The sequence below is a fragment of the Olea europaea genome, chromosome 11 (assembly GCF_002742605.1).
Source record: "Olea europaea var. sylvestris chromosome 11, O_europaea_v1, whole genome shotgun sequence".
NCBI lineage: Eukaryota > Viridiplantae > Streptophyta > Magnoliopsida > Lamiales > Oleaceae > Olea > Olea europaea.
In genome coordinates, this window is record NC_036247.1 from 36,935,476 (window position 1) to 36,959,523 (window position 24,048).

At 33.7% G+C, this 24,048-nt stretch overlaps 1 protein-coding gene across 1 annotated transcript; it reads right to left on the reverse strand.

Moving 5' to 3' along the window:
- Positions 1–16,896: 16,896 nt before the first annotated feature.
- Positions 16,897–19,706, reverse strand: LOC111404278 (methanol O-anthraniloyltransferase-like). The gene is made up of 2 exons (XM_023033103.1): positions 18,877–19,706; positions 16,897–17,923 (listed from the first exon to the last, which is right to left on the reverse strand). The coding sequence occupies exons 1-2, from the start codon at positions 19,318–19,320 to the stop codon at positions 17,582–17,584; spliced, it is 786 nt and encodes a 261-aa protein (XP_022888871.1). The 5' UTR covers positions 19,321–19,706; the 3' UTR covers positions 16,897–17,581.
- Between the last annotated feature and the right edge of the window lie 4,342 nt (positions 19,707–24,048).

The following is a 24,048-nucleotide window of genomic DNA, read 5'->3' on the forward strand; positions in this document are numbered from 1 at the left end:
GAGAAGCGAGAGTATGAACGACTTCTTCAACTTTAAGACATCTTTGAAATAGTTTGTCGAATAGTATGAATGGGCACTGCGGAGTAAGGTAGAGAAGGAATTTCAGGCTGATTCTAAGTCTTTCTCTCAAATGGTTCCATGCGCAACAACTTACGAAATGGAAAAATAATATTAGAAAGTGTACAACATTTCGAAGTTCAGGGAAGTTCAAAGTGAATTTACGAGGAAGGTTTATTGTGACCTCATATTTGCTTTAGAAGGTAACGTGGGCACGACATACGAGGTGCATGAAGGCGTTTCAGTGGGCGATCGGCAAAAGAAAAAAATGTTCGTAGTTTCAAGAGAGAGAAATGTGAGTTTATTTGCAGCTGTCACTTGTTCGAGTTTCAGGGAATAGTATGTAGACATGCAATCGCTGTGTTGACAAGGAACGATGTGACTGTAATGCCGGATCGATATATACTAGGAGATGGAGACGAGATGTCATAAGAACACACACGAGAGTCGTCGTTAATTATGATGGGTTGGTTAGTACTCCAGCACAGTTGAGGTACGATGACATGTGTCAGGCATTCTCTAGGGTAGTAGAACTTGCAGCTGATGATGAAGGGCAATACCGTGAGATAAAGGATTGGATAGAAATTCAGAATATAGAGCTTCCTTTGAAAAAGTCGTGTTTTGGTAGTAATATCGTTCCAGAGTGTAATGCACCTCAAGATCCTGCCAGCAGGAGTGTTAGGGATCCGAAATCGTCGAAGACAAAGGGAACGCCAAAGCCAAAACGAAGAAAAGGTCCATTGGAGATGAGCGTTAAGAAATCGAAGGTATATTTTTATGTCATACTCTTTTAGTCACTTCATTTTACACACTAAGTAATCAGTATGATGTACATGTAGGTACGATTAGATCGAACCAAATGGAAGAGACCAACACCGATGTGTAGTAGTATGGATGATGGTGTACATGGGTCCCACCTCCTCCTCAACAGCAATATTACATGCCGATGCCATTCTCGTGTCCGCAAGTCCTATTGGTTAGTATATTAATTATAGCGTGTCCTACACACTTCAAGTTGTATTAACCCCCGTGAATTTATATAGAATGGGATGAGTCGTGTGTGTACACAACAAGTGCCATCTTCTACTTTGATCCCTCGTCCGACAACAAATGTAGTTTTTGACTCACAAGGTACACAAATGTTTAAATAATAACTTGGGAATTTCAATTTGATGACTTCCTTTTCGTTCATTCATTTTAATTCGAACTTCAGATCATGTGATCCTGCACGGCGTTCAATGTTTACCGCATCATGGTGGGTCCATTTAAATTCATACAAACTGGTACATTTTATTGGGCAGTTGAATTGATAACAACTTCTGGGTCTATTTTGATTCTGCCAAACAACTATTTTGACATTTAATTTTCCATATATTTGTAGTTATGGAGGAACCATTTTGGATAAACCATTACCTACTTGATGTGGAGCCATTAGTGTCAATGCAACAGATTCTGGGTTCATATTCATTCTGCCAAACAACATGCATCCGATGCCGCATTGTAGTTGTGTTTCAATATTTATTTGAACCTTGAAAACTTTAATGTACTTGTGTAACGTATTGTGAAGCGGCGTTAAATTTGCAAATCCATCCCTAAAGTGTGAACACCTAGATGTAGGTGTTAATGTAGTTTTTCCAATATTTTGTAAGTGCATTTTCTCATCAGTATTGTTTTCCAGCCAGTTGGAACGTGGTGTGAATTTTCTCATCAGTATTGTTTTCCATCCAACATGATAACTTGTGCACAATTGCACCATGAATTGCTTGACGAGTACAATCTATAATTGATGTTACTGGGAATAATATTAGTGAAAGATCTGCTACTGTTTTATGAAACAGTGACCCCATGTTAGTGTTTAAAAAGCAGCTATTTTATTTCACTTAATTTGAAAAAAATTAATAAATTGTAAAAATTTATTTATAACTCAAACAACAACAATTTGAGTAGAAGAAGCCATATTGTTATGTCCTAAGCTTGGGGTGGGGAAAGAAGAGCATATCCAGTATTTTGAAGAGTCGAAAAAAAGAAGGTTCTTACCAACCATCAGGGAGACAAGGACAGAGCTATATAATCAATTACTAGAGGAGGTTATAACTTAGAAAAAAAAGCATAATATTCTAAAAGAAAATGAAATGGAATGCCTATGAGGAACTCAAGATCTGCTGAAGGTAAATTTAATTCGAAACCCACAGTTCTGATTCATTTCAACTACTCAAATTTTACATAAATACATATGTGAAGTCTAACATAGATAGCCAATCATTATGCACTAGTCAAGCCGTGTCCGTCCCCTTCATTTTCACTTGGACAGTTGATATTCCCCGACAAACGGTCACATTCACGCTCACAGATACCAATAGTTCTTCTTCGTTATTTAGCTGAACTTGAGACTGGAATATTCGTGATAGATCTTCGACTTTTTCATGTGCAACTGTTTCACCCAAAGTAACTCTACCGTTACTCGATCACCAATTCCAAAACCCACACTTTTCACTGCAACATTGAAAGAATTTTCCTTTATTAAGTGTCCTTTTCAACTTCGAAAAACTTCTGAAATCCATGTTCACAACGTGGACATTGCCGTTTCATTGAACAGTTACCAAAGAAGTGTCCAACGACCCTACAATTGTGTCAAACTCCGGAGTTTTTTCCAGGCATTTTGCGTTGCTGAATGCATTACAGACGATCATAAATCAGAAGACTGAAACCATCTCATACATGACATAATCACTATAGCAAATATACCCTTTATAGCGCAAAAACAGACACGAAAAAGAAACAGGTGGCAGGGGAATATGGAGATAACACGCATTGCAAATCTTCATTCACAACATCATTCAATTCCAGCCCCTACCCATCCAAAAATTGAAGTAAACACAGTTTCAAATCCAAGAATGTGAATTGAAAAAACAACTAGGGAGATTGCCCATGTCACATTGACGAGAAATTGAAATTGTATAAAGAAAAAATTGCGAATAAAAAAAAAACTGCGAATCAAAAAAAAAAGAAAAGAAAAAAAGAGGGCCTTCAAATTTCAAATACATTCATAATCAAATGTAACACAAAAATGCTGGAACGAAAAATCAAATAAAAAGCAATGCAAAGAGGGAACGTATATGCATTCGAACAACCTATTTTCCCTTGTACTGGTTGAATTAATTTCAACAGAAAGAATGCTAATCATGAAAAAAAGGAACAAATATCTCCAACCAAAATACATGGACAAACCAAATGACTCAATTAAAGTGAATGATGTCCCGTGTCGCGATAAATGGTTCACCCAAAGTAACTCTACTGCTACAAGTGCCTATGCGACTGAAGCTGAAGAACATGCCTACCGGAGGTAAATATTTTCGAGGAAAGGAGGAGAGTGGCTGGTAGGGTTCGATTTGGGGGAAAATTGGTGGTGAAGGTGAGAGAAACGAGTCAGGTTTCAAATTGTTTTTGAAATTGAATAAATAAAATAATTGTCAGTTCCTTTATGTTATTGTATGAAATGAATATTGATGACAATCATAGGGCCCACTTTCTGACTTTTTAATCAGCACCGTCCAGTTTCCTTCCATCCATACCGTACACGTGTATTTGTCAAGCACTTTTGTAAATCCTCTTTGTACGAGGAGCATTATTGTGTATTTTATATGAAGGTTGATGTATTTGTATAGAAGATGTTGCACCGTGCATAACTTTTGCCATATATGTTGAAATATGATTGATTTAAGAAAAGGTCATTGTCCTGTTAAAATGGTGTAATATGGGCCATTTAAATACAAAGGGAAATAGGCTGCCATTCTTTGGCATATACAGCACTCATGTTCCTATGTTTTGAGACAAACAAATCCCAATGTCAGTTCCATTGTCAAAATCAACGACATTTGTATAGCCAATGTTCTGAAGGGTATTTTTGTTAACCCACAGCCCATTCACTATAAAAGTATTTTGGAAAATTTTGTGGGACCTTTGTTTATAATTTTATACGTGCTAATTCTAAAATTCTTATGCATAACTGTGATGACAAGAAGATTTATAGGAAGTAATGGATTTATTATGGATTTTGTTGCCAAACAAGACTACGTAAATCTGAAAATAAACATTAAGTGATAAATGTTTTATTTATGTAAATAATGTTCAATAAATGTTGTTTGTTAATCATCAAAGTGGCCAAACATCATGGTATTTCGAACATTTAATTACATAATTTATTTATATCAATTACTCTTGATAGTTTGATGCTTATAAATTAAAATGACATTAAAATTATTGGTGTCAAGAGTATTGACGTTCATAGATTATAAAATTACTATGGATCACCCAAAGGTTGATCAGTTAATTTTATTAATCTTGAACATGATCGTGGTTAATTGATTTACTTGGTCGGATGTGTTTTGTATATTCAAAGATATCATACATGTTTGATTAGAGTATATTTAATTACCAATTAAGCGAAATTAAATTAGCATCATTATATTTATTAGGATGGTATAACATAGTATCACCCAAAGGAAAACTACGATATACATTTATTGCTATTTGAATATGAATTTAAGTGTTTAAATCTAAACTCAAAACATTAATGTTAGAACATTTTATATTTTCCAGTATTTGTTCCCATTTCTCTGTATTCGTATGCTTCATCTGTACCACTGTTCAATGGGCTCAATTTCTCTAATTGGTGTGAACAAGTACAGTTCAACTTAAGTGTTTTGGACTTAGACTTGACACTTCAAGTTGAGAAACCTGTTGACCTTCCTGATGAGAGCAGTGTTGATGAAAGATCTTTCTGTAAGGCTTTGGAAGGTTAAATAGATTAAGTCTAATGTTTATGCGGATTACTTTAGCAAAGAATATCAAGTCTACAATCCCTAAAATTGAGATTGCTAAGGAATATACGAAATTTGTGGAAGAACGTTTCTAAACAGCTGACAAATTACTTGCTGACACACTAATGGGTACCTTAACCACCATGAAATTTGATGGTTATCGTACTATGCATGAGCATGTTACCGAAATGAGTAACATTGCAGCAAAACTTAAGACTCCTAGGATGACTTTGGATGAGAACTTTCTGGTACAGTTTATCATCAACTCCTTGCCTCCTGAGTATGGTCCATTCCATATGAACTATAACACTTTAAAGGATAAATAGAATGTGAATGAATTGCATAGTATGCTAGTGCAAGAGGAGACAAGGCTTAAAAATCAAGAGACTCATTCAGTTCATCTCGTAAGTCATCAAGAAGTTGGAAAGAAATATAAGAAAATGTCTGGAAAGGGTATTAAGCAAGGACCACTAAAAATAAATGAGTCTTCTACCCAAATCCACAATAAGGAATACAAGAAAGATACGTGTCATTTCTTTCGCAAAACTGGGTACCATAAAAAGGACTGCCTGAAATGTAAGCCAAGGTTTGATAGTAAAGGTAAGATTATTTCTTATGTATGTTTTGAATCTAATTTGGCAAAAGCTCCTTATAATAGTTGGTTGATTGATTCCTGATGTACTACTCATATTACTAATACGATGCAGGGATTCCTTTCAATTCAGACCATAAATCCAAATGAAAAGTTTTTCTTCATGAGAAATCGAGTTAAAGCTCCAGTTGAAGCCATTGGAACCCATCGTTTGATTTTAGTGGACATCATTTAGATTTATTTCAAACACTTTATGTACCTTTTATTTCTCGCAATTTAGTTTTTTTTAATTTTTTTATTATTATTTTTTATTATCAAAACTTGATTCTGTTGGATATTTCTTTAATGGTGAAATGGATGTTTAAATTTGTTTAAACAAAATCAAAGTGAACATGAACATACAGAACATCTAAGGATTATTCTCGAAATACCAAAGAAGGGAAAGCTCTATGCCAAATTTTAAAAGTGTGAATTTTGACTCAATGGAATGGAATTTCTGGGCTATGTAATCATAGCCTAAGGAATTGAAGTTGACTCAAGTAAAGTGGAAGCAATTACCCATTGACCTCAGCCAACTAATGTGAGAGAAGTGCGCAACTTCTTGGAATTAACAGGTTATTATAAGTGATTCATTGAAGGTATTCAAATATTACCATCCCAATGACTCAGCTAAAAAGGAAAAACGTAAAATTCTAATTAATGGATAGGTGCAAGCAAAGTTTTTAGGAATTAAAATAGAAATGGACCTCAACTCCAGTCTTGACCATACCCAAAAGGGTTAGAAGGCTTCATTATCTACAATGATGCATCTAAGTAGGTCTGGGATGTATACTTATGCAGCATGATAAAGTTATCACATTTGTTTCCAAACAACAAAGTCGTATGAAGAAAACTATCTAACGCATGACCTAGAGTTAGCAGCACCAGTTTATGCAGATATGAGGACACTATCTCTACAGAGCTAAATGCAATATTTATACGGACCACAAGAGCCTAAAGTGCTTATTCACCTAGAATGAATTGAAACATGAGACAATATAGATAGCCAAAATTGGTAAAAGATTATAATTGTACCAGTCATTATCATACAGGAAAGGCCAATGTAGTTGCCAGTGCATTAAGCAAGAAGACAACAAAACATTTGATAGCTTTACCGACTATATAAAAGTTATTAATCGGAGATATAGATCACTTACAACTTGAGTTGATCTTACCTCTAGCAAATTTTGTAGCACAAATTACTACCTTCACAGTTCTACCTACTATTCGAGATAGAATTAAAAAAGCCCATGATAGTGATCATTTTCTACTAAATATTAAAAGTGAATTGGCATAGACAAACGAAAGAGTTTTGAGCTAGCTAAAAATAATACATTGATATTTAAAAGAAGATTACGTGTATCGAAGGATGAGAAGATACTAACAGAAATATTAGAAGAAGCTCACTTCGCCTCGTATGCTGCAAATTCTGGGAGAACGAAAATGTATAAGGACCTTCAAAGCGTATTCTAGTGGCAGAATATGAAAAGAGAAGGTCTATTAGTAGAGAAGTGCATGGTTTGCTAGTAAGTAAAAGCAGACATCAAAGAACATCAATATTATCAAATCAACTGGAGATATTTAAATAGAAATGAGAGAATATCGCCATGGATTTTGTAGTTCGTTTTCCAAAACCAAATAAAGGAAATGATGCAAAATAGGTTATTATCAACAGATTGATAAAGCTAGCTCACTTCTTACCAGTAAATATGACTTTTAATATGAATCAATTTGCTCAACTATATGTTAGAGAAGTGGTCAGATTAAATGAGACCCTAGTCTTTATTGTGTCAGGCAAAGATTCAAGATTCATTTCAAAATATTGAAAAAGTACGCACAAGGCAATAGAGACTAAGCAAAACTTCAGTACAGCTTTCTACCCATAGTCAGATGGTTTGTCAGATAGGATTATTCAAATTCTTGAAGACATGTTTCGAGAATGCATCCTATCTTGGAGGAAGTTGGGGGAAAAATTCTACCATTGATAGAATCTGCCTACAATAATAGCTCTCAAATTACCACAGGAATGGCCCATTTTGAGGCTTTATATGATAGAAAGTGTAGATCTCCAACTCATTGGGATGAAGTCGGTGAGTAAAGAATTTTAGGTCCTGAGATTATTGAGCGGATAATTCAAGGTATTTAGAATATTTGAAACAAAATTAAGATTGCCTAAGATTAACAGAAAAGTTATGCAGGTAACAGAAAAAAGATCTTAAGCTCAAGGTTGGGTACAAAGTTTTCCTAAAAATAGCACCTATGAAAAGAGTTATTCAATTTGACAAAATGGAAAAACTCCGACCAAGATATATAGAACCTTTTGAGATTTTGAAACGTGTGAAATTGTTGCTTACAAGTTGGCATTGCCTCTCAAATTTTCAGCAATACACAATGTCTTTCATGTCTCTATACTTCGAAATACGTATCAGATCCTGATTGCGTGATTAATCCTCAATCGTTAGACATTCATCCAAATCTAACTTACGAGGAAACTCCAATAGTCATCTTGGGAAGGAAGATTTGAATATTTTGGAATAGAGAAACTCCGTTGGTAAAAGTTCAATGGTGGAGTCACGTGATTGAAGAGTTCACTTGGAAACACGAGATATATATTAAAGATAAATATCCACGGCTTTTCAATAACCAAGGAAAATTTCGAAGACAAAAAATTTTTAAGTAGGGGGGACATAATACCCCAAAAATATATACAATATATTATGAAGCATAAATACGAGTTTTGAGATTTTAGAGTAACTTGGCAACGTTACCCTTTTATCGGGACTTTGTGCTAATAATCCTAATAATTGAAAATACGAGTTTTAACACAATTATAATTTAATATGTAGATATCTATTGAACTATTATTAGATTATTTGATATAAAGGTGTTTAGATAAACTTAGAATTTTAACAAATTTATACTAGAATCTTATCCTTGTGTAATTAGAATTTTCTTTGATAAGGTTATTTGTTAAGAGTCCAATTTAAATTCTAATTAAGAGTCATATCAAAATTCTAGGTAGATCATTATCATTATCACAACTATTTAGTTATTATATGTATTGCCCTCAATTGATGACTATTTACAAATCATATAGAGAGAAATATATAGGGAGAAGAAAAGTGAGAAGAGAAAGAGAAAAAAGAAGAAAGAAAAGCAGAAAAGCAAAGGAGAAATACCGTGAAAGAGAGAGAGAGGAGAAAAAGAAGAGAAAAGAAATAGTGTTTTCTGGTGCATTCGAGATCGATTTGCAAGAATTTTTCTGCTTTTGATCACATGACCAATTTTTCTTGAAACAAGGAAAATATATTTTTTAGAAGGAGTAAATTTTTATTTCCTAGTAATTCACTCTCTCATCTACCCTCCTCTCCCTCCCATCCACTTACCAATAAAAAATGAATAATTATAATGTTTTCTAAGTTGGAATAAAATCAATCAAACATCTTTAATTGAAAATTTTCGTTCAAATAATTTCTAAGCAATTCAATTGCCTAAAATTTATTTTCCTTCTATGTAAATTCCATACTCACAATTAAACACATACCCTAAGTGAAGACTAAGAATGGATATGATCTAAGGGAAAATGAGACGATCAGGTTTCTATCCCACTAGAAAATTATGTTATGTGCGTACTTTACTTGTTTTTTATATTAAATTGTGAAAATATTTGCACGAAATCTATATTGAATGTATTCACTTGCTGATTCCATATTTCTAAATTATTTTTATAGACACTTGATGGATTGGGGTTGCAGGTTGAGACTGCTAACGGAGTCAGTATCGCTGGATCAAGGATTTAAGATATTCTTTCAATATTTAGTATTTAGTTAGAAAACTAATTTTCAAATCAGAATTTTATTTATTTAATGTTCAAAATCGATGTTGAATTTTTAAAAATAAGTGCTTGATTTATATTACAGTAGTGGATTAGATTATTTGACATATTATGAGACAATAAAATAGTTTATTCTATCCCACAAAGTTCTTCAATTTTTTTTATTTTTTTTTATAATGTGTCAATAAACTTTTATAATGGCTAAATGAATTATTTGAGTAACCTTCGGGACATAGGTTTGAAGGCATTACAACTTTTTTTTATTTTTTAATGCTCTCATATGTCATCTCGATTTCATCGAACCATATACATATCAAGATTACAATTGGTTCCTCATAAAATTGGAAGGTCATCGTACTCATAACCCAAATCAACACCCATCCACCTTTGATAACATACAAGCTAGCTCTTATACAAACCTTAAGCAGCGGAAGTTAAGATGAATACAAAAACGAGTTTTAAAGGCGTTGATTTTGAGAATACGTGTGAATTTAGAGAGTCAATAATTCGTTGATTCATGAAAATGAATACTAATATCGACAAATAATTGGAGATGCTCCAAAATAAATCAAATTTTATTCGAAGAAACTGTGAACTTTATATGACTAGAAAGCTTAAATAGTGTTTTGCTAATTTCTAAATAAAGAAGGTAAAAAAACCAGTTACCTAAAGCAAATTTTGATTAAAGCTGATGAAATGTATTTTTAAAAGTTGATAAAAAATGGTAAATCCCATGGAATGAACGATTAAACTCAAATCTTAAAAACTTTTTAAAATTTATCTCAAACTAGCACTTTGTTAAATCATGTTCTAGAGGTTTCCCATTTATTCACCCAATTATGCTCTATATTTTGCCGTGCAACAATTCACGTGCTTTAATTGAGTTCTTAAATTTGATTGCTTTTCTTGAGCTACTACTGGGCCCCGAATTAATCTACACGATCATCACCATTTGTTTGAAAAACAAGTTTTAAGAACTAATACATCACATGTGAGTTGAGTCAATGATATTTTCATTTCCACATATTTTAGATTACGGTTAGACCACACGTGAATACCATCAAATTTCCTGTCATTTTCTATCATTTGTGATTGATCAGCACGAAAACCTTATCAACTTCTTCATTTTCCTTGCTTTCAAGATAGCTTAGCTTGGATAGTTTTAGGGCACTGAGTAGCAATTTATACTGTGAAAATGCTTTTTCTTCAAGGGATGCAGGGGGCGGGTAGGGGGGCATTGGCACGTTAAATTTGGAAGTTAAAGAGTGTTGATTATTTTCTGAGTCCGGAATCAGGATTTATCGAGGGATTTTCGTTACATAGGGGTTGTTAGACAAAGCAAATTTTGATTAAAGCTGATGAAATGTAATTTTAAAAGTTGATAAAAAATTTTAAGTCCCATGTAATGAACAATTAAACTCAATTCTTAGAAACTTTTTAAAATTTATCTCAAACTAGCACTTTGTTAAATCATGTTCTAGAGGTTTCCCATTTATTCACCCAATCATGCTCTATATTTTGCCGTGCAACAATTCACGTGCTTTAATTGAGTTCTTAAATTTGATTGCTTTTCTTGAACTGCTACTAGGCCCCGAATTGATCTACATGATCATCACCATTTGTTTGAAAAACACGTTTTAAGAACTAATACATCACATGTGAGTTGAGTCAATGATATTTTCATTTCTACATATTTTAGATTACAGTTAGACCACATGTGAATACCATCAAATTTCCTGTCATTTTCTATTATTTGTGATTTATGATTGATCAGCACGAAAACCTTATCAACTTCTTCATTTTCCTTGCTTTCAAGATAGCTTAGCTTGGATAGCTTTAGGGCACTGAGTATCAATTTATACTGTGAAAATGCTTTTTCTTCGAGGGATGCAAGGGGCTGGTAGGGGGCCATTGACATGTTAAATTTGGAAGTTAAAGAGTGTTGATTGTTTTCTGAGCCCGGAATGAAGATTTATCGAGTGACTTCCGCTACGTAGGGATTGTTAGACAAAGCAGATTTTGATTAAAGCTGATGAAATATATTTTTAAAAGTTGATAAAAAAATTTGAAGTCCCATGGAATGAACGATTAAACTCAATTCTTAGAAACTTTTTAAAATTTATCTTAAACTAGCACTTTGTTAAATCATGTTCTAGAGGTTTCCCATTTATTCACCCAAACATGCTCTATATTTTGCCGTGCAACAATTCACGTGCTTTAATTGAGTTCTGATTGCTTTTCTTGAGCTACTACTGGGCCCCGAATTGATCTACACGATCATCACCATATGTTTGAAAAACACGTTTTAAGAACTAATACATCACATGGGAGTTGAGTCAATGATATTTTCATTTCCACATATTTTAGATTATGGTTAGACCACATGTGTCTACCATCAAATTTCCTATCATTTTCTATCATTTGTGATTTGTGATTCACCACTAAAACCTTATCAACTTCTTCATTTTCCTTGCTTTCAAGATAGCTTAGCTTGGATAGTTTTAGGGCATTGAGTATCAATTTATACTGTGAAAATGCTTTTTCTTCGAGGGATGCAGGGGGCGGGTAGGGGGCCATTGGCACGTTAAATTTGGAAGTTAAAGAGTTTTGATTATTTTCTGAACCCGGAATCAAGATTTATCGAGGGATTTCCGCTACATAGGGGTTGTCAGACAAAGCAGATTTTGATTAAAACTGAAGAAATGTATTTTTAAATGTTGATAAAAAAAAAAAAAAAAAGTCCCACGGAATGAACGATTAAACTCAATTCTTAGAAACTTTTTAAAATTTATCTCAAACTAGCACTTTGTTAAATCATGTTCTAGAGGTTTCCCATTTATTCACCCAAACATGCTCTATATTTTGCCGTGCAACAATTCACGTGCTTTAATTGAGTTCTTAAATTTGATTGCTTTTCTTGAGCTACTACTGGGCCCCGAATTGATCTACACGATCATCACCATTTGTTTGAAAAACACGTTTTAAGAACTAATACATCCCATGTGAGTTGAGTCAATGATATTTTCATTTCCACATATTTTAGATTATGGTTAGACCACATGTGTCTACCATCAAATTTCGTGTCATTTTCTATCATTTGTGATTTGTAATTCACCACTAAAACCTTATCAACTTCTTCATTTTCCTTGCTTTCAACATAGCTTAGCTTGGATAGTTTTAGGGCACTGAGTATCAATTTATACTGTGAAAATGCTTTTTCTTCGACGGATGCAGGGGGCGGGTGGGGGGCCATTGGCACATTAAATTTGGAAGTTAAAGAGTTTTGATTGTTTTCTGAGCCCGAAATCAAGATTTATCGAGGGATTTCCGCTACATAGGGGTTGTTAGACAAAGCAGATTTTGATTAAAACTGATAAAATGAATTTTTAAAAGTTGATAAAAAAATGTTTTTTAAGTCCCATGGAATGAACGATTAAACTCAATTCTTAGAAACTTTTTAAAATTTATCTCAAACTAGCACTTTGTTAAATCATGTTCTAGAGGTTTCCCATTTATTCACCCAAACATGCTCTATATTTTGCCGTGCAACAATTCACGTGCTTTAATTGAGTTCTTAAATTTGATTGCTTTTCTTGAGCTACTATTGGGCCCCGAATTGATCTACACGATCATCACCATTTGTTTGAAAAACACGTTTTAAGAACTAATACATCACATGGGAGTTGAGTCAATGATATTTTCATTTCCACATATTTTAGATTATGGTTAGACCACATGTGTCTACCATCAAATTTCCTATCATTTTCTATCATTTGTGATTTGTGATTCACCACTAAAACCTTATCAACTTTTTCATTTTCCTTGCTTTCAAGATAGCTTAGCTTGGATAGTTTTAGGGCATTGAGTATCAATTTATACTGTGAAAATGCTTTTTCTTCAAGGGATGCAGGGGGCGGGTAGGGGGCCATTGGCATGTTAAATTTGGAAGTTAAAGAGTTTTGATTGTTTTTTGAGCCCGAAATTAAGATTTATCGAGGGATTTCCGCTACATAGGGGTTGTTAGACAAAGCAGATTTTGATTAAAACTGATAAAATGAATTTTTAAAAGTTGATAAAAAAAAAATTTAAGTCCCATGGAATGAACGATTAAACTCAATTCTTAGAAACTTTTTAAAATTTATCTCAAACTAGCACTTTGTTAAATCATGTTCTAGAGGTTTCCCATTTATTCACCCAAACATGCTCTATATTTTGCCGTGCAACAATTCACGTGCTTTAATTGAGTTCTTAAATTTGATTTCTTTTCTTGAGCTACTAATGGGCCCTGAATTGATCTACACGATCATCACCATTTGTTTGAAAAACACGTTTTAAGAACTAATACATCACATGGGAGTTGAGTCAATGATATTTTCATTTCCACATATTTTAGATTATGGTTAGACCACATGTGTCTACCATCAAATTTCGTGTCATTTTCTATCATTTGTGATTTGTGATTCACCACTAAAACCTGATCAACTTCTTCATTTTCCTTGCTTTCAAGATAGCTTAACTTGGATAGTTTTAGGGCACTGAGTATCAATTTATACTGTGAAAATGCTTTTTCTTCGAGGGATGTAGGGGGCGGGTAGGGGGCCATTGGCACATTAAATTTGGAAGTTAAAGAGTTTTGATTGTTTTCTGAGCCCAGAATCAAGATTTATCGAGGGATTTCCGCTACATAGGGGTTGTTAGACAAAGCAGATTTTGATTAAAACTGACGAAATGTATTTTTAAAAGTTGATAAAAAAAAAAATTTAAGTCCCATGGAATGAACGATTAGACTCAATTCTTAAAAACTTTTTAAAATTTATCTCAAACTAGCACTTTGTTAAATCATGTTCCAGAGGTTTCCCATTTATTCACCCAAACATGCTCTATATTTTGCCGTGCAACAATTCACGTGCTTTAATTGAGTTCTTAAATTTGATTGCTTTTCTTGATCAACTACTGGGCCCCGAATTGATCTACACGATCATCACCATTTGTTTGAAAAACACGTTTTAAGAACTAATACATCACATGTGAGTTGAGTCAATGATATTTTCATTTCCACATATTTTAGATTACGGTTAGACCACATGTGAATACCATCAAATTTCCTGTCATTTTCTATCATTTGTGATTTGTGATTGATCAGCACGAAAACCTTATCAACTTTTTCATTTTCCTTGCTTTCAAGATAGCTTAGCTTGGATAGTTTTAGGGCACTGAGTATCAATTTATACTGTGAAAATGCTCTTTCTTAGAGATGCAAGGGGCGGGTAGGGGGCCATTGGCACATTAAATTTGGAAGTTAAAGATTGTTGATTGTTTTTTGAGCCTGTAATCAAGATTTATCGAGAGATTTCCATTACATAGGGGTTGTTTGACAAAGCAAATTTCGATTAAAGCTGACGAAATGTATTTTTAAAAGTTGATAAAAAATTTTAAGTCCCATGGAATGAACGATTAAACTCAATTCTTAGAAACTTTTTTAAAATTTATCTCAAATTAGCACTTTGCTAAATCATGTTCTAGAGGTTTCCTATTTATCCACCCAAACATGCTCTATATTTTGCCGTGCAACAATTCACGTGCTTTAATTGAGTTCTTAAATTTGATTGCTTTTCTTGTGCTACTACTGGGCCCCGAATTGATCTACATGATCATCACCATTTGTTTGAAAAACACGTTTTAAGAACTAATACATCACATGGGAGTTGAGTCAATGATATTTTCATTTCCACATATTTTAGATTACAGTTAGACCACATGTGTCTACCATCAAATTTCCTGTCATTTTCTATCATTTGTGATTTGTGATTCAGCACTAAAACCTTATCAACTTCTTCATTTTCCTTGCTACAATTTACACTCAAGACAACGTGGTTTATTTAAAAATTTCTTATTTTGTAAACTAATCATTTGTCTGGTTAAGTTCTATATCTTCACTGAGCTGGTTTCCAATGTTATCTCATTACGTACCAGTCTAGCCTAAATGTCGAAAATCTATCATGAGGGGTATCCGTGAAACAAATTTAGACATTGAAATTGATCATATAACACACTTTTAGATTCAAATGTAATCTCTTAGAACTAGAAGTAGAAGGAGAAACACACAAACACACACACAAAAAAATAAAAATAAATAAATAAATAAAATCTAGGTGGGTGTTTCATATATGGTATTTATAAGGAGAAGTTAAAAGTTAAATTTTAAATTGAATCATACACGTAAAACTAGTATACACTCACTTATTATCTACACATTTTGTCAAATCTTTTTTTTTTTTTTTCTTTTTTGTGGCATTACAAGGAGATTATAAGTAACTTCTTATATATACAACTTGTGTTATACCAATAACTCACATAGTTTTGGCATGGCGAATAAGGGTCCTTCAATGACGACTAAGGAAAAATGTGCCAGGCTTCCTATGCTTGGTTTAGCTAAGAAAAATGATAAAAATTTAAGTCTATACATTCCATGATACTCACAACTTTTCAACAATACATTTTATTAATTTCTCAAAATATACTAAAAATATGAGCAAAACCAAACGGGGCAAAAAGGGGGTGGGGGTCGGGGGAGGGAATATTGAAATGTATCATTTGACCAATATATAGCTTACCTTCTGGAAATATTGGCTCACAATTTATCTACTTTTTTGAATTTTTACACAGCCATCACTCTTATTGTTCTTTAAATTCGTGTAAAAGATTTATTGCTACATATCAATTTTTCTCGTGATCAAAACGCACAAGAAAGATAAGTGATATTTTTTTAACAAGACAGATAGAAAAAATAATAAGTGGTCGGAGAGACATATATAACATGTTTTGGGAGATTTATACTTAAAATAAGTATCAATATATGATTTATTTTTACCCTGGACTTGAAATAAATCACACCCTTTCAGTAGTCTAATAAAAGTAATGAGGTGAAGCAAATATTACAATTTGATCAGGGATAGTCCCAAGAATTATTGAGTGACTAAGAAGTTACTTCTTATAAATTTCAAACATCAAATTTAAACACCAAAATCTGAAGTGGGGAAAGGTAAGTCTGTAACAATCAAATTCCAACTTGCTATGTGACGCAACTAAAAAAATGAATTCAAGCGAAAACCTTGATATTACAAAATTTGGATAATAAAAAAAAAACGAACTAACCTCTAATTTATAAGGGCTTACATGGAAATGTAGTTTAAAACAACTAAAAGTAATGAAAACTAAGTTTAAACAAACTAAAATTACAAAAAATAAATAAATAAATAAATAAAAATAAACGAATTGACAAAAATAGTGCCAAAACTTTAAAAATCAGTTTTTGAGTTCTAAACGAACTCGAATGACTGAAATTCGTCGTACAGCGGTGAGTATTGTTCCTCTCGTCGTTCTCTTTTCAGAATGGTCTTATGGATCCAATCCGAAATTAAAATGTTTTATTTCAACTAGTACTTATTTCTCCAATATCACCAACATGTCCTAGATCATTATGTATTTGTGATGTTTGGTGATAGGTGCCACTTCATCAATCATTTTCCATTTTCTAATAAAATCATCGACTATTGAAACAAATAGAGAAACTGAAATTCAATACAATACACTTTTAGATCCAAACGGATTCTCTTTTGAGGTAAAGGAGAAACATTCTTAGGACACTAATGAACTCTCCTTGCATATTCAGTAAGAAGATAATATTTTTTGAATTACTGACTCACCAGTCATCTTCTTAACCTCATTTTTGAATTTTTCCAAAGCCAAAGGTGGCAAGAATAAGGATATTACAACTCCATATTCTCCCTTACTGTTCTTGAAATTCGTGTAAACGCCAAAATCTGAAGTGGCGAAAGGAATCCCACCGTAAATTGGATTGCCCCACCCAAAATCAACCTTATCAAAACCTTGCAGTGTAAAGTTCGGAACAATCAAATTCCGGCTAGCTATATATTTTGGTCGTTTCTTGATCACCATAAGATCTGAAACTGATTTAACGTACTCCTCAGTCATTTGAGCCTTTGCATTTTGAATCAAATGAATTGCATATGATAATGGACTGGTGCATAGGATTCTGGCGGTGGATACAGCCGCTGGAAAAGTAAATGCATTTCCGTAGTATCCGGCTGGTAAACGTAGGCCTGATATGCCACGCGCAGTCATCGTGACTGAAAGACGAACTTTCTCGTCTGGATTGGGTGGATTAAGTGCAATTGTGCGGCATTTCCACAAGCATGCCGTGATGAGATCGAATCTTCAACACCCACGAAATTTTTCCATCAGATGATTACGAAGGACCTGTATCTCCTTAGGACCAAAGAAAATCGCTGTTCGAACCAAGTTTTCTGAATCAACAACGTTTGTGGAAGATTTGGCGTATGGTATTTCTTCATACTCATTGTGTGTGCATGTAATTCTTGGGGGTGATCTTGCAATAAAATATTGTTCTCTTTCCCATATTGGTGGAATAGATGGTGCAGAAGCACCTTTAACAAATTCGGTAATAGCATTTAGAAATTGCATTATCCCATAGCCGTCTGCCATTGTGTGGTTAATTCTGATTCCCAAGGAAAATCCACCACAGATGAATCGGGTTACCTGCATTTGCATTAATTGAAATATCCATTCAAATGAATTTGGGGGGAAAAAATATTTTGGAATAATGATTTTTTGGAAAATGTATGATTAAAAAATAAGAATTTTTTTTGGTGTATGTGTAATATTATTTTATTGGATAATGTATGGTTGACAGGAGTTGATGGATAAGAGGGTATTTAGTGGAAATTAAAATTAGATTTTTAGTATATTTTGATAAAAAAAAATTGAAATGTATAGTTCAAAAATTGTGGGACCCATGAAAGATTTGATTAATATTGATTGTTTGACTTTAACTCACATTAATTAAAATTTGAGCCAAATAAAGGCTAAGTTTGGCAGGAGAAGATGAATTTTTTGAAATTTTTTTTATATGTTATCATGTATATAATTTTTTAAATTGGGATAATATTTTTTGTACTATTTTAAAAAGTTATGTGATTCTATTTATAATTTTTTATTATTAATTTATTTTTAATGCTTTACTTTATTTTTTTTTATTTAAAGAGAATGAAAAATTCGTCATTCAATAGTCTATATGGATGTAACGGTGAATTTTGCTACATATTTGAAATGTTGTGGATGAATTATGTTAAAAACAATTGATGATAAATTTGTTACAGTTCACAAACGATGAAGATGAAAAGTGCAAATTTCCGTTCTTTTATTTGCAGCATGACAAAGACTCCATCTTATTTATCTTATTTTCACGGAGTGGCATGATATCAAAGGACTACGGATTCGCAGTCCCTGCCTTACCACTCGACCATGCCGTCATAATGTTACAATGTTAATAATTTTTCTGGATTACGAAATTTGTTACTATACTTGCATTTTGTAAATGCAAGTTCCAAGTTTACTCCCAATTTTTATCTTTATTAACTTTTGATTGTAAAAAAATAAGTATTCAAGTGCTTAATTATATTGAAGACTAATAATTTTATTGGAGTTCTTACCTGAATCAGCAAAAGAGGGCAGCCAATGATCCCTTCAGAACCAGGTACATCGTGAAGAAGTTCCTCTTTCAATGGACATGGCGGCAATACGCTGTCACCAAGCTGCTCAATCATGACATTTGCATCAGCCTCTACAAATAACACTCCTTCCCCGCTGCAATTAACCATAAGTCTTCTCTCTGCTCCTTCCACAATCCTACCAGCTAAAGGAAAGTAATAGACCAGAGCTTTAGCAACTCCTCCTCGAATGACTCCAACTGGATCTTGCCCTCTCATCGAAGGACTCCTTTTATAGAAAAACATCACAGGAAAATTAAACCTAAAACCTTCTTGATCATCTATGATGGAGAGTTTCTTTATTCCAGGAGGTGTAGGTTTTTCCGGCACCACCAGTTCGGGCTCACACCGTTTCACTCTGAAAATCATGGTGGAAGACAATGCCATGGCAAAGCAAATGTTTTTAGCAGACTGCAAGAAAACATGGGTTCCTTTTAGCTTTGTTAGTACAAACTTATACCTCAAAAATGGATGGACATTGTCTGTGTGTTAGTTATCGGGCGGGGAGAAATTGGCACGGGAAGTATTCAAGTTATTTACACCATGGGCCTAGTGCACATTAGATGATTTACTAAATCAATCGACATATGCCATTGCTCATGAACCACATGTTGAATTTCATGGTTATTACCATTATCTACATTAATTTTTTCTTTTTTCCTTTTTTTCATAAATCTAATTCCATATCTTCATCAAAACCCGTAAATTTCATAATTAGGGATTTGTTTGTATAAATGAAGACATCAGTCCAATAATTGCGCAAATTATTGCTCCTTCCTTCGCATAGATTTGAGGTCCAATAATTCTACTTACATATGCGTGGGATAATCCTAATCGTACTAGACTTAGTCCCCACTTATAAGTTGAACAAGTTTCACATTAAAATAAAATGTGTATATTATGTATGTAAATAAATGGTCATTGAATTTTCTTGGCATGACTATTTACTCAACTAAATATTCATATGAATTATATGTTCATCATTGCAATGTATTCAATTTCATGCCTTTTACGAAATTGCATAGTGGCAGACGTCACACTAAGATCGTTAACACTGCAAGATCGTTAACACTGCAAGAAAAAAATAAAAAATAAAATTAATATTGTTCATCTTCCTCGCATACACTCCATCCAATACCACCCAATCCAACCCCACTCCTCTGTGTCAGGAATTAGATGCTACAAATTCTGACAGATCGGTTGGACACAAAATAATTTAATCTGAGAAGAAAGAAGTAGCAAAAGTAAGTGAAAGTACAATACAAGAATTTACATGATTCGACAATCATGCCTGCATACAAAACCTACACCAATTTTCACTATATCAACAAGAGAAGAAGAGAAATATAACAATACACCCTCTGTATTTTATTTGCCTATGCAGAGACGATCTCTCAATTTTCTCTCGCTTTAACTCTCTACTCAATGCTACTCACTCTCTGTATATCTCGCTCTCAATTTCATTCTACGCATCCTATTTATAGAGAATTGTTAGGAAACATAATCTTTCTCCTTTTTGACAATTTTGCTCAAATTGCGTGTCAATTCATTCAGGGAATTTAATGTCATTTCCAATTGCGTTTGAAATTTGAGAAAAGCTAATGCATGATATTATTTCTTAAATGCAAAGAAAAAACTTTCCAAACTTTCAAATGGGAAGGCCAACTTTGAGAAAATGTGAAGCCTAAATATTAGGCTCCACTACTCAACAATCTCCCAGTTGGAGACTAATGTGGCTTTACCTTGAGGCATCCTGCATTTTTTGTACGAGCAATTTCATTTTAGTGAAAATCGTGTGGATCATCTTTTCAGTCTTAATTTTGAAGACCAATTGTTGAGCACAACTTCATTCTTTCCGTAGTTATTGTCTTGGTTAACATGTCGGTTGGGTTTTTGCTACCCTGGATCTTTTACAATATTAATACTTCATCCTTTGAGAGTGATTTGATGAAGTGATAACAAAGTCCTATGTGCTTAGTTCTTGAATGAAATGCTGAATTCTTAGCCAGATGTATAGCTAGCACTCTCACTATCATTGTGCAAAACGTTCTTCAGGTGCTTGAAACCCAATTTTAATTTATCAATAGACCTTGTAACCAAATCATCTATTTGCTAGCTTCGGTTACTGCCACGTACTTTGCTTCTGTAATGGATAAAGCAACAATATTCTATTTTTCCAAAACTCAAATCACCGTAGTCTTACAAGCTATGAATACATAACCGATGGTGCTTTTTTGTGTCGACCTCGCTAGCAAAATCTACGTCTACAAAACCTTGTAGTGTCAGCTTGCCTCTTTCAAAACACAAACATTTATCGATAGTACTTTGTAGATATCTCAGTATCCATTTCACTGCTTTCCAATGCTATTTTCCTGGATTGGTTTTGAATCTACTCACAATTTATACTACATGAGCAATATCTAGTCTTGTACAGATGATAAGTGTGTTTTTGCACACTTATTTACATCACAAATATGACTTAAATACAAGTAAAATGATTGAATTGTTACTTAAATTTGTCGAATTCATGCAATGTAGGTGATTCTATAGAAATAGTGGAATTCAGGAGAAAAGAGCCGAAAAAGGACCAAATTGGAGCAAAATGAAAATTCAGGGACCAAATTGCAATTATCTGAAAGTTGATCCGATGAACACATCAAGCAATTGATCAAGCTAAGCACCAATTGGAAGTTATAATAGAACATTGGAGTAACTAGAAACAAGAGAGGAGGTCAATGAGTGAAGGAATGAAACTTGAGGATCAAAATGACTCAATTTAGAAGTTCACTCTACTATGCGGTCGCATAGTAGAAAACCTATGCGGTCGCGAGTAACCCTCCAGGGATTAAAAACGCCATATTTCATATACCTATGCGATCGCATAGGTATAGCCTGTGCCCAATTTTTGCAGTTTCCTTATATGATTGCAACTCCTTTGGTAACCTAATTTCGACGGGTTTAAATAGCAAATAAACGTCCAGAAGCCGCAAGCAATGAATTGTGAGGCAAAAACATTCATTTTGGAGAGGATTTGAAGGCACAAACAAGGATTGACGCAAAGATTTACAAGATTTCTTCAAATTTTGATAACTCGGTGATGTATTTTATTCAAAACTTGATAGATTTCGTTATTTTTATCATGATAGGCTAATGAACCATGTAATTATTATTAAACCTTTTATTTCATGACTTTGAATTCATAGTTCGATGGGATTATTTGAATGAATTATATTGTTTTATTTATTTCCACAATTAATGTGCACTTAATTTGTGTAAATTTTGGTGGTTTAATTCTGAATTTGAGAAAATTGGATTAAACTCGACATATATAACTTATCATAGGGTCCGATAGAGGATAGAAATATACCCCTATGCTCTATGCAAATCTTTAATTGCTCATAAAAAATTACATGCGTTCTTATATAATTGCATCCGTCATAGAAATATAGGCTGGTAATTTATGAGAATAGGTTCAATACATCTCGAGAGAGAATATTGAATAGATTTAGGAGCACTGATTTGTCAAATTCTCATTGGATTATCAAAATTGAGAAATTAGGGTTTACTTAATAATTATTTGGGGATTCGTGATCCTAGTGCATTCATTTTACATAGATTTTCATAAATTGACAATACATTTCATTTATTTTCATAACATTTCGTAATTGAGTCATTCGTTAAGTGAATTTGAGTAATTAGGGTTTGATTTGAAAGTAGAGTTTTTCAATTTGGGGATTTCTCCCAAAATTAGGGCTTTTAATTCTAAAATTCATCTTAAGTCAATTAGTTTCGATTAAGGCTAAAATAAATAAAATTGAACTACTCTTTCTTTGTGGGACGATACTCGGACTTCTAAAGTCCACTTTATTACTTGTCACGACCCGTACACTTGCGGTAATTTAAATCGAAAGAAATATTTCGCGAACAAGTTTTTGGCACCGTTGCCGGGGATTGAGTTTAGTTTAATTTTATTTCTTGAGGCACTAATTCGAACTCAATTTTTTTATTTTACTAGCATAATTTTGTTTTTATTTTTATTTTTATTTTAGTTTATTATCCTTTATTTGTGTTTTAGTTAATTAAATTGTTTGAATCTCAGTGCTCGTACTGGTTTTAATTATCAGATTTGCATGTCACGATTGCCTGGAGGAGAATTGATTCCAGCTGATCCTGAAATTGAGCACACCTTTCATCGACGACAAAGATATCACCGCGAAGCACAAGTACAAATGGCCAACGAATTAAACAATTTCCATGATTCATGCTAACGAAGGAGAGGCAATGGACAAGGGAAATGAGATTCTGGAGGATTTCTTGACTCCTCAAGTGATTCAAAGCCAGTCCAGCATAGTGTATCCACCGTTTGGGCAACCTCATTTTCAGTTGAAGACCAATGTGATACAGCTGTTTCAAAATGAACACCAATTTTATGGCAAGGCTGAGGAGAACCCACACACACATGTATCTCGATTTCTAGATATGTGTCAACATTTCAGATACCAAGGGATTTCGGATGACGCTATTAGGTTGAGGCTTTTTTCACATACGTTATGAGACAGAGCACTTGAATGGTTGGATTCACTCCCGGTTGCAAGTATCACTACATAGAATGATTTGGCATACAAGTTCTGCACAAAGTTCTTTTCCCCAGCCAAGATAGCAAAGCTGAGACATGATATATCAGTATTCAATCAAGGAGAGACTGAATCATTTGATGAAGCATGGAACAGATTTAAAAACATGCTCCGGAAATGCCCTCAGCATGGGTTCGATAAAAAGACCCAGATTCGATTCTTCTACACAGGATTACTTCTATACCATAAGAGCATGGTAGATTCAGCATCAGATGGCTCAATATCCACAAGAACAGTTGACGGGGCATTGGAATTATTTGAGCGAATGGCTACCACATCAGCCATGTGGTCTTCTGAGAGAGCGATTCCAAAGAAAACTCCAGGTGTCTACGAGGTGGACGCTTATTCAGCAATCTCTGCAAAAATTGATTCTCTGTATCACAAGGTGGAAAGCATATCACAAGCATCACAAGCTAAGAAGAGCAATTGTGAGGAATGTGAAGCCGAGCACAAAACATCAGATTGCCCTCTACTCATGCAA

Bases quoted from the DNA above. Each gene is read 5' to 3' on its own strand.
- LOC111404278 (XM_023033103.1), bottom strand. From the start codon at position 19,320: ATGGCATTGTCTTCCACCATGATTTTCAGAGTGAAACGGTGTGAGCCC. The intron at 17,924-18,876 runs GTAAGAACTCCA...ATGCAAATGCAG, and splicing joins GCCCTCTTTTGCTGATTCAG to GTAACCCGATTCATCTGTGG.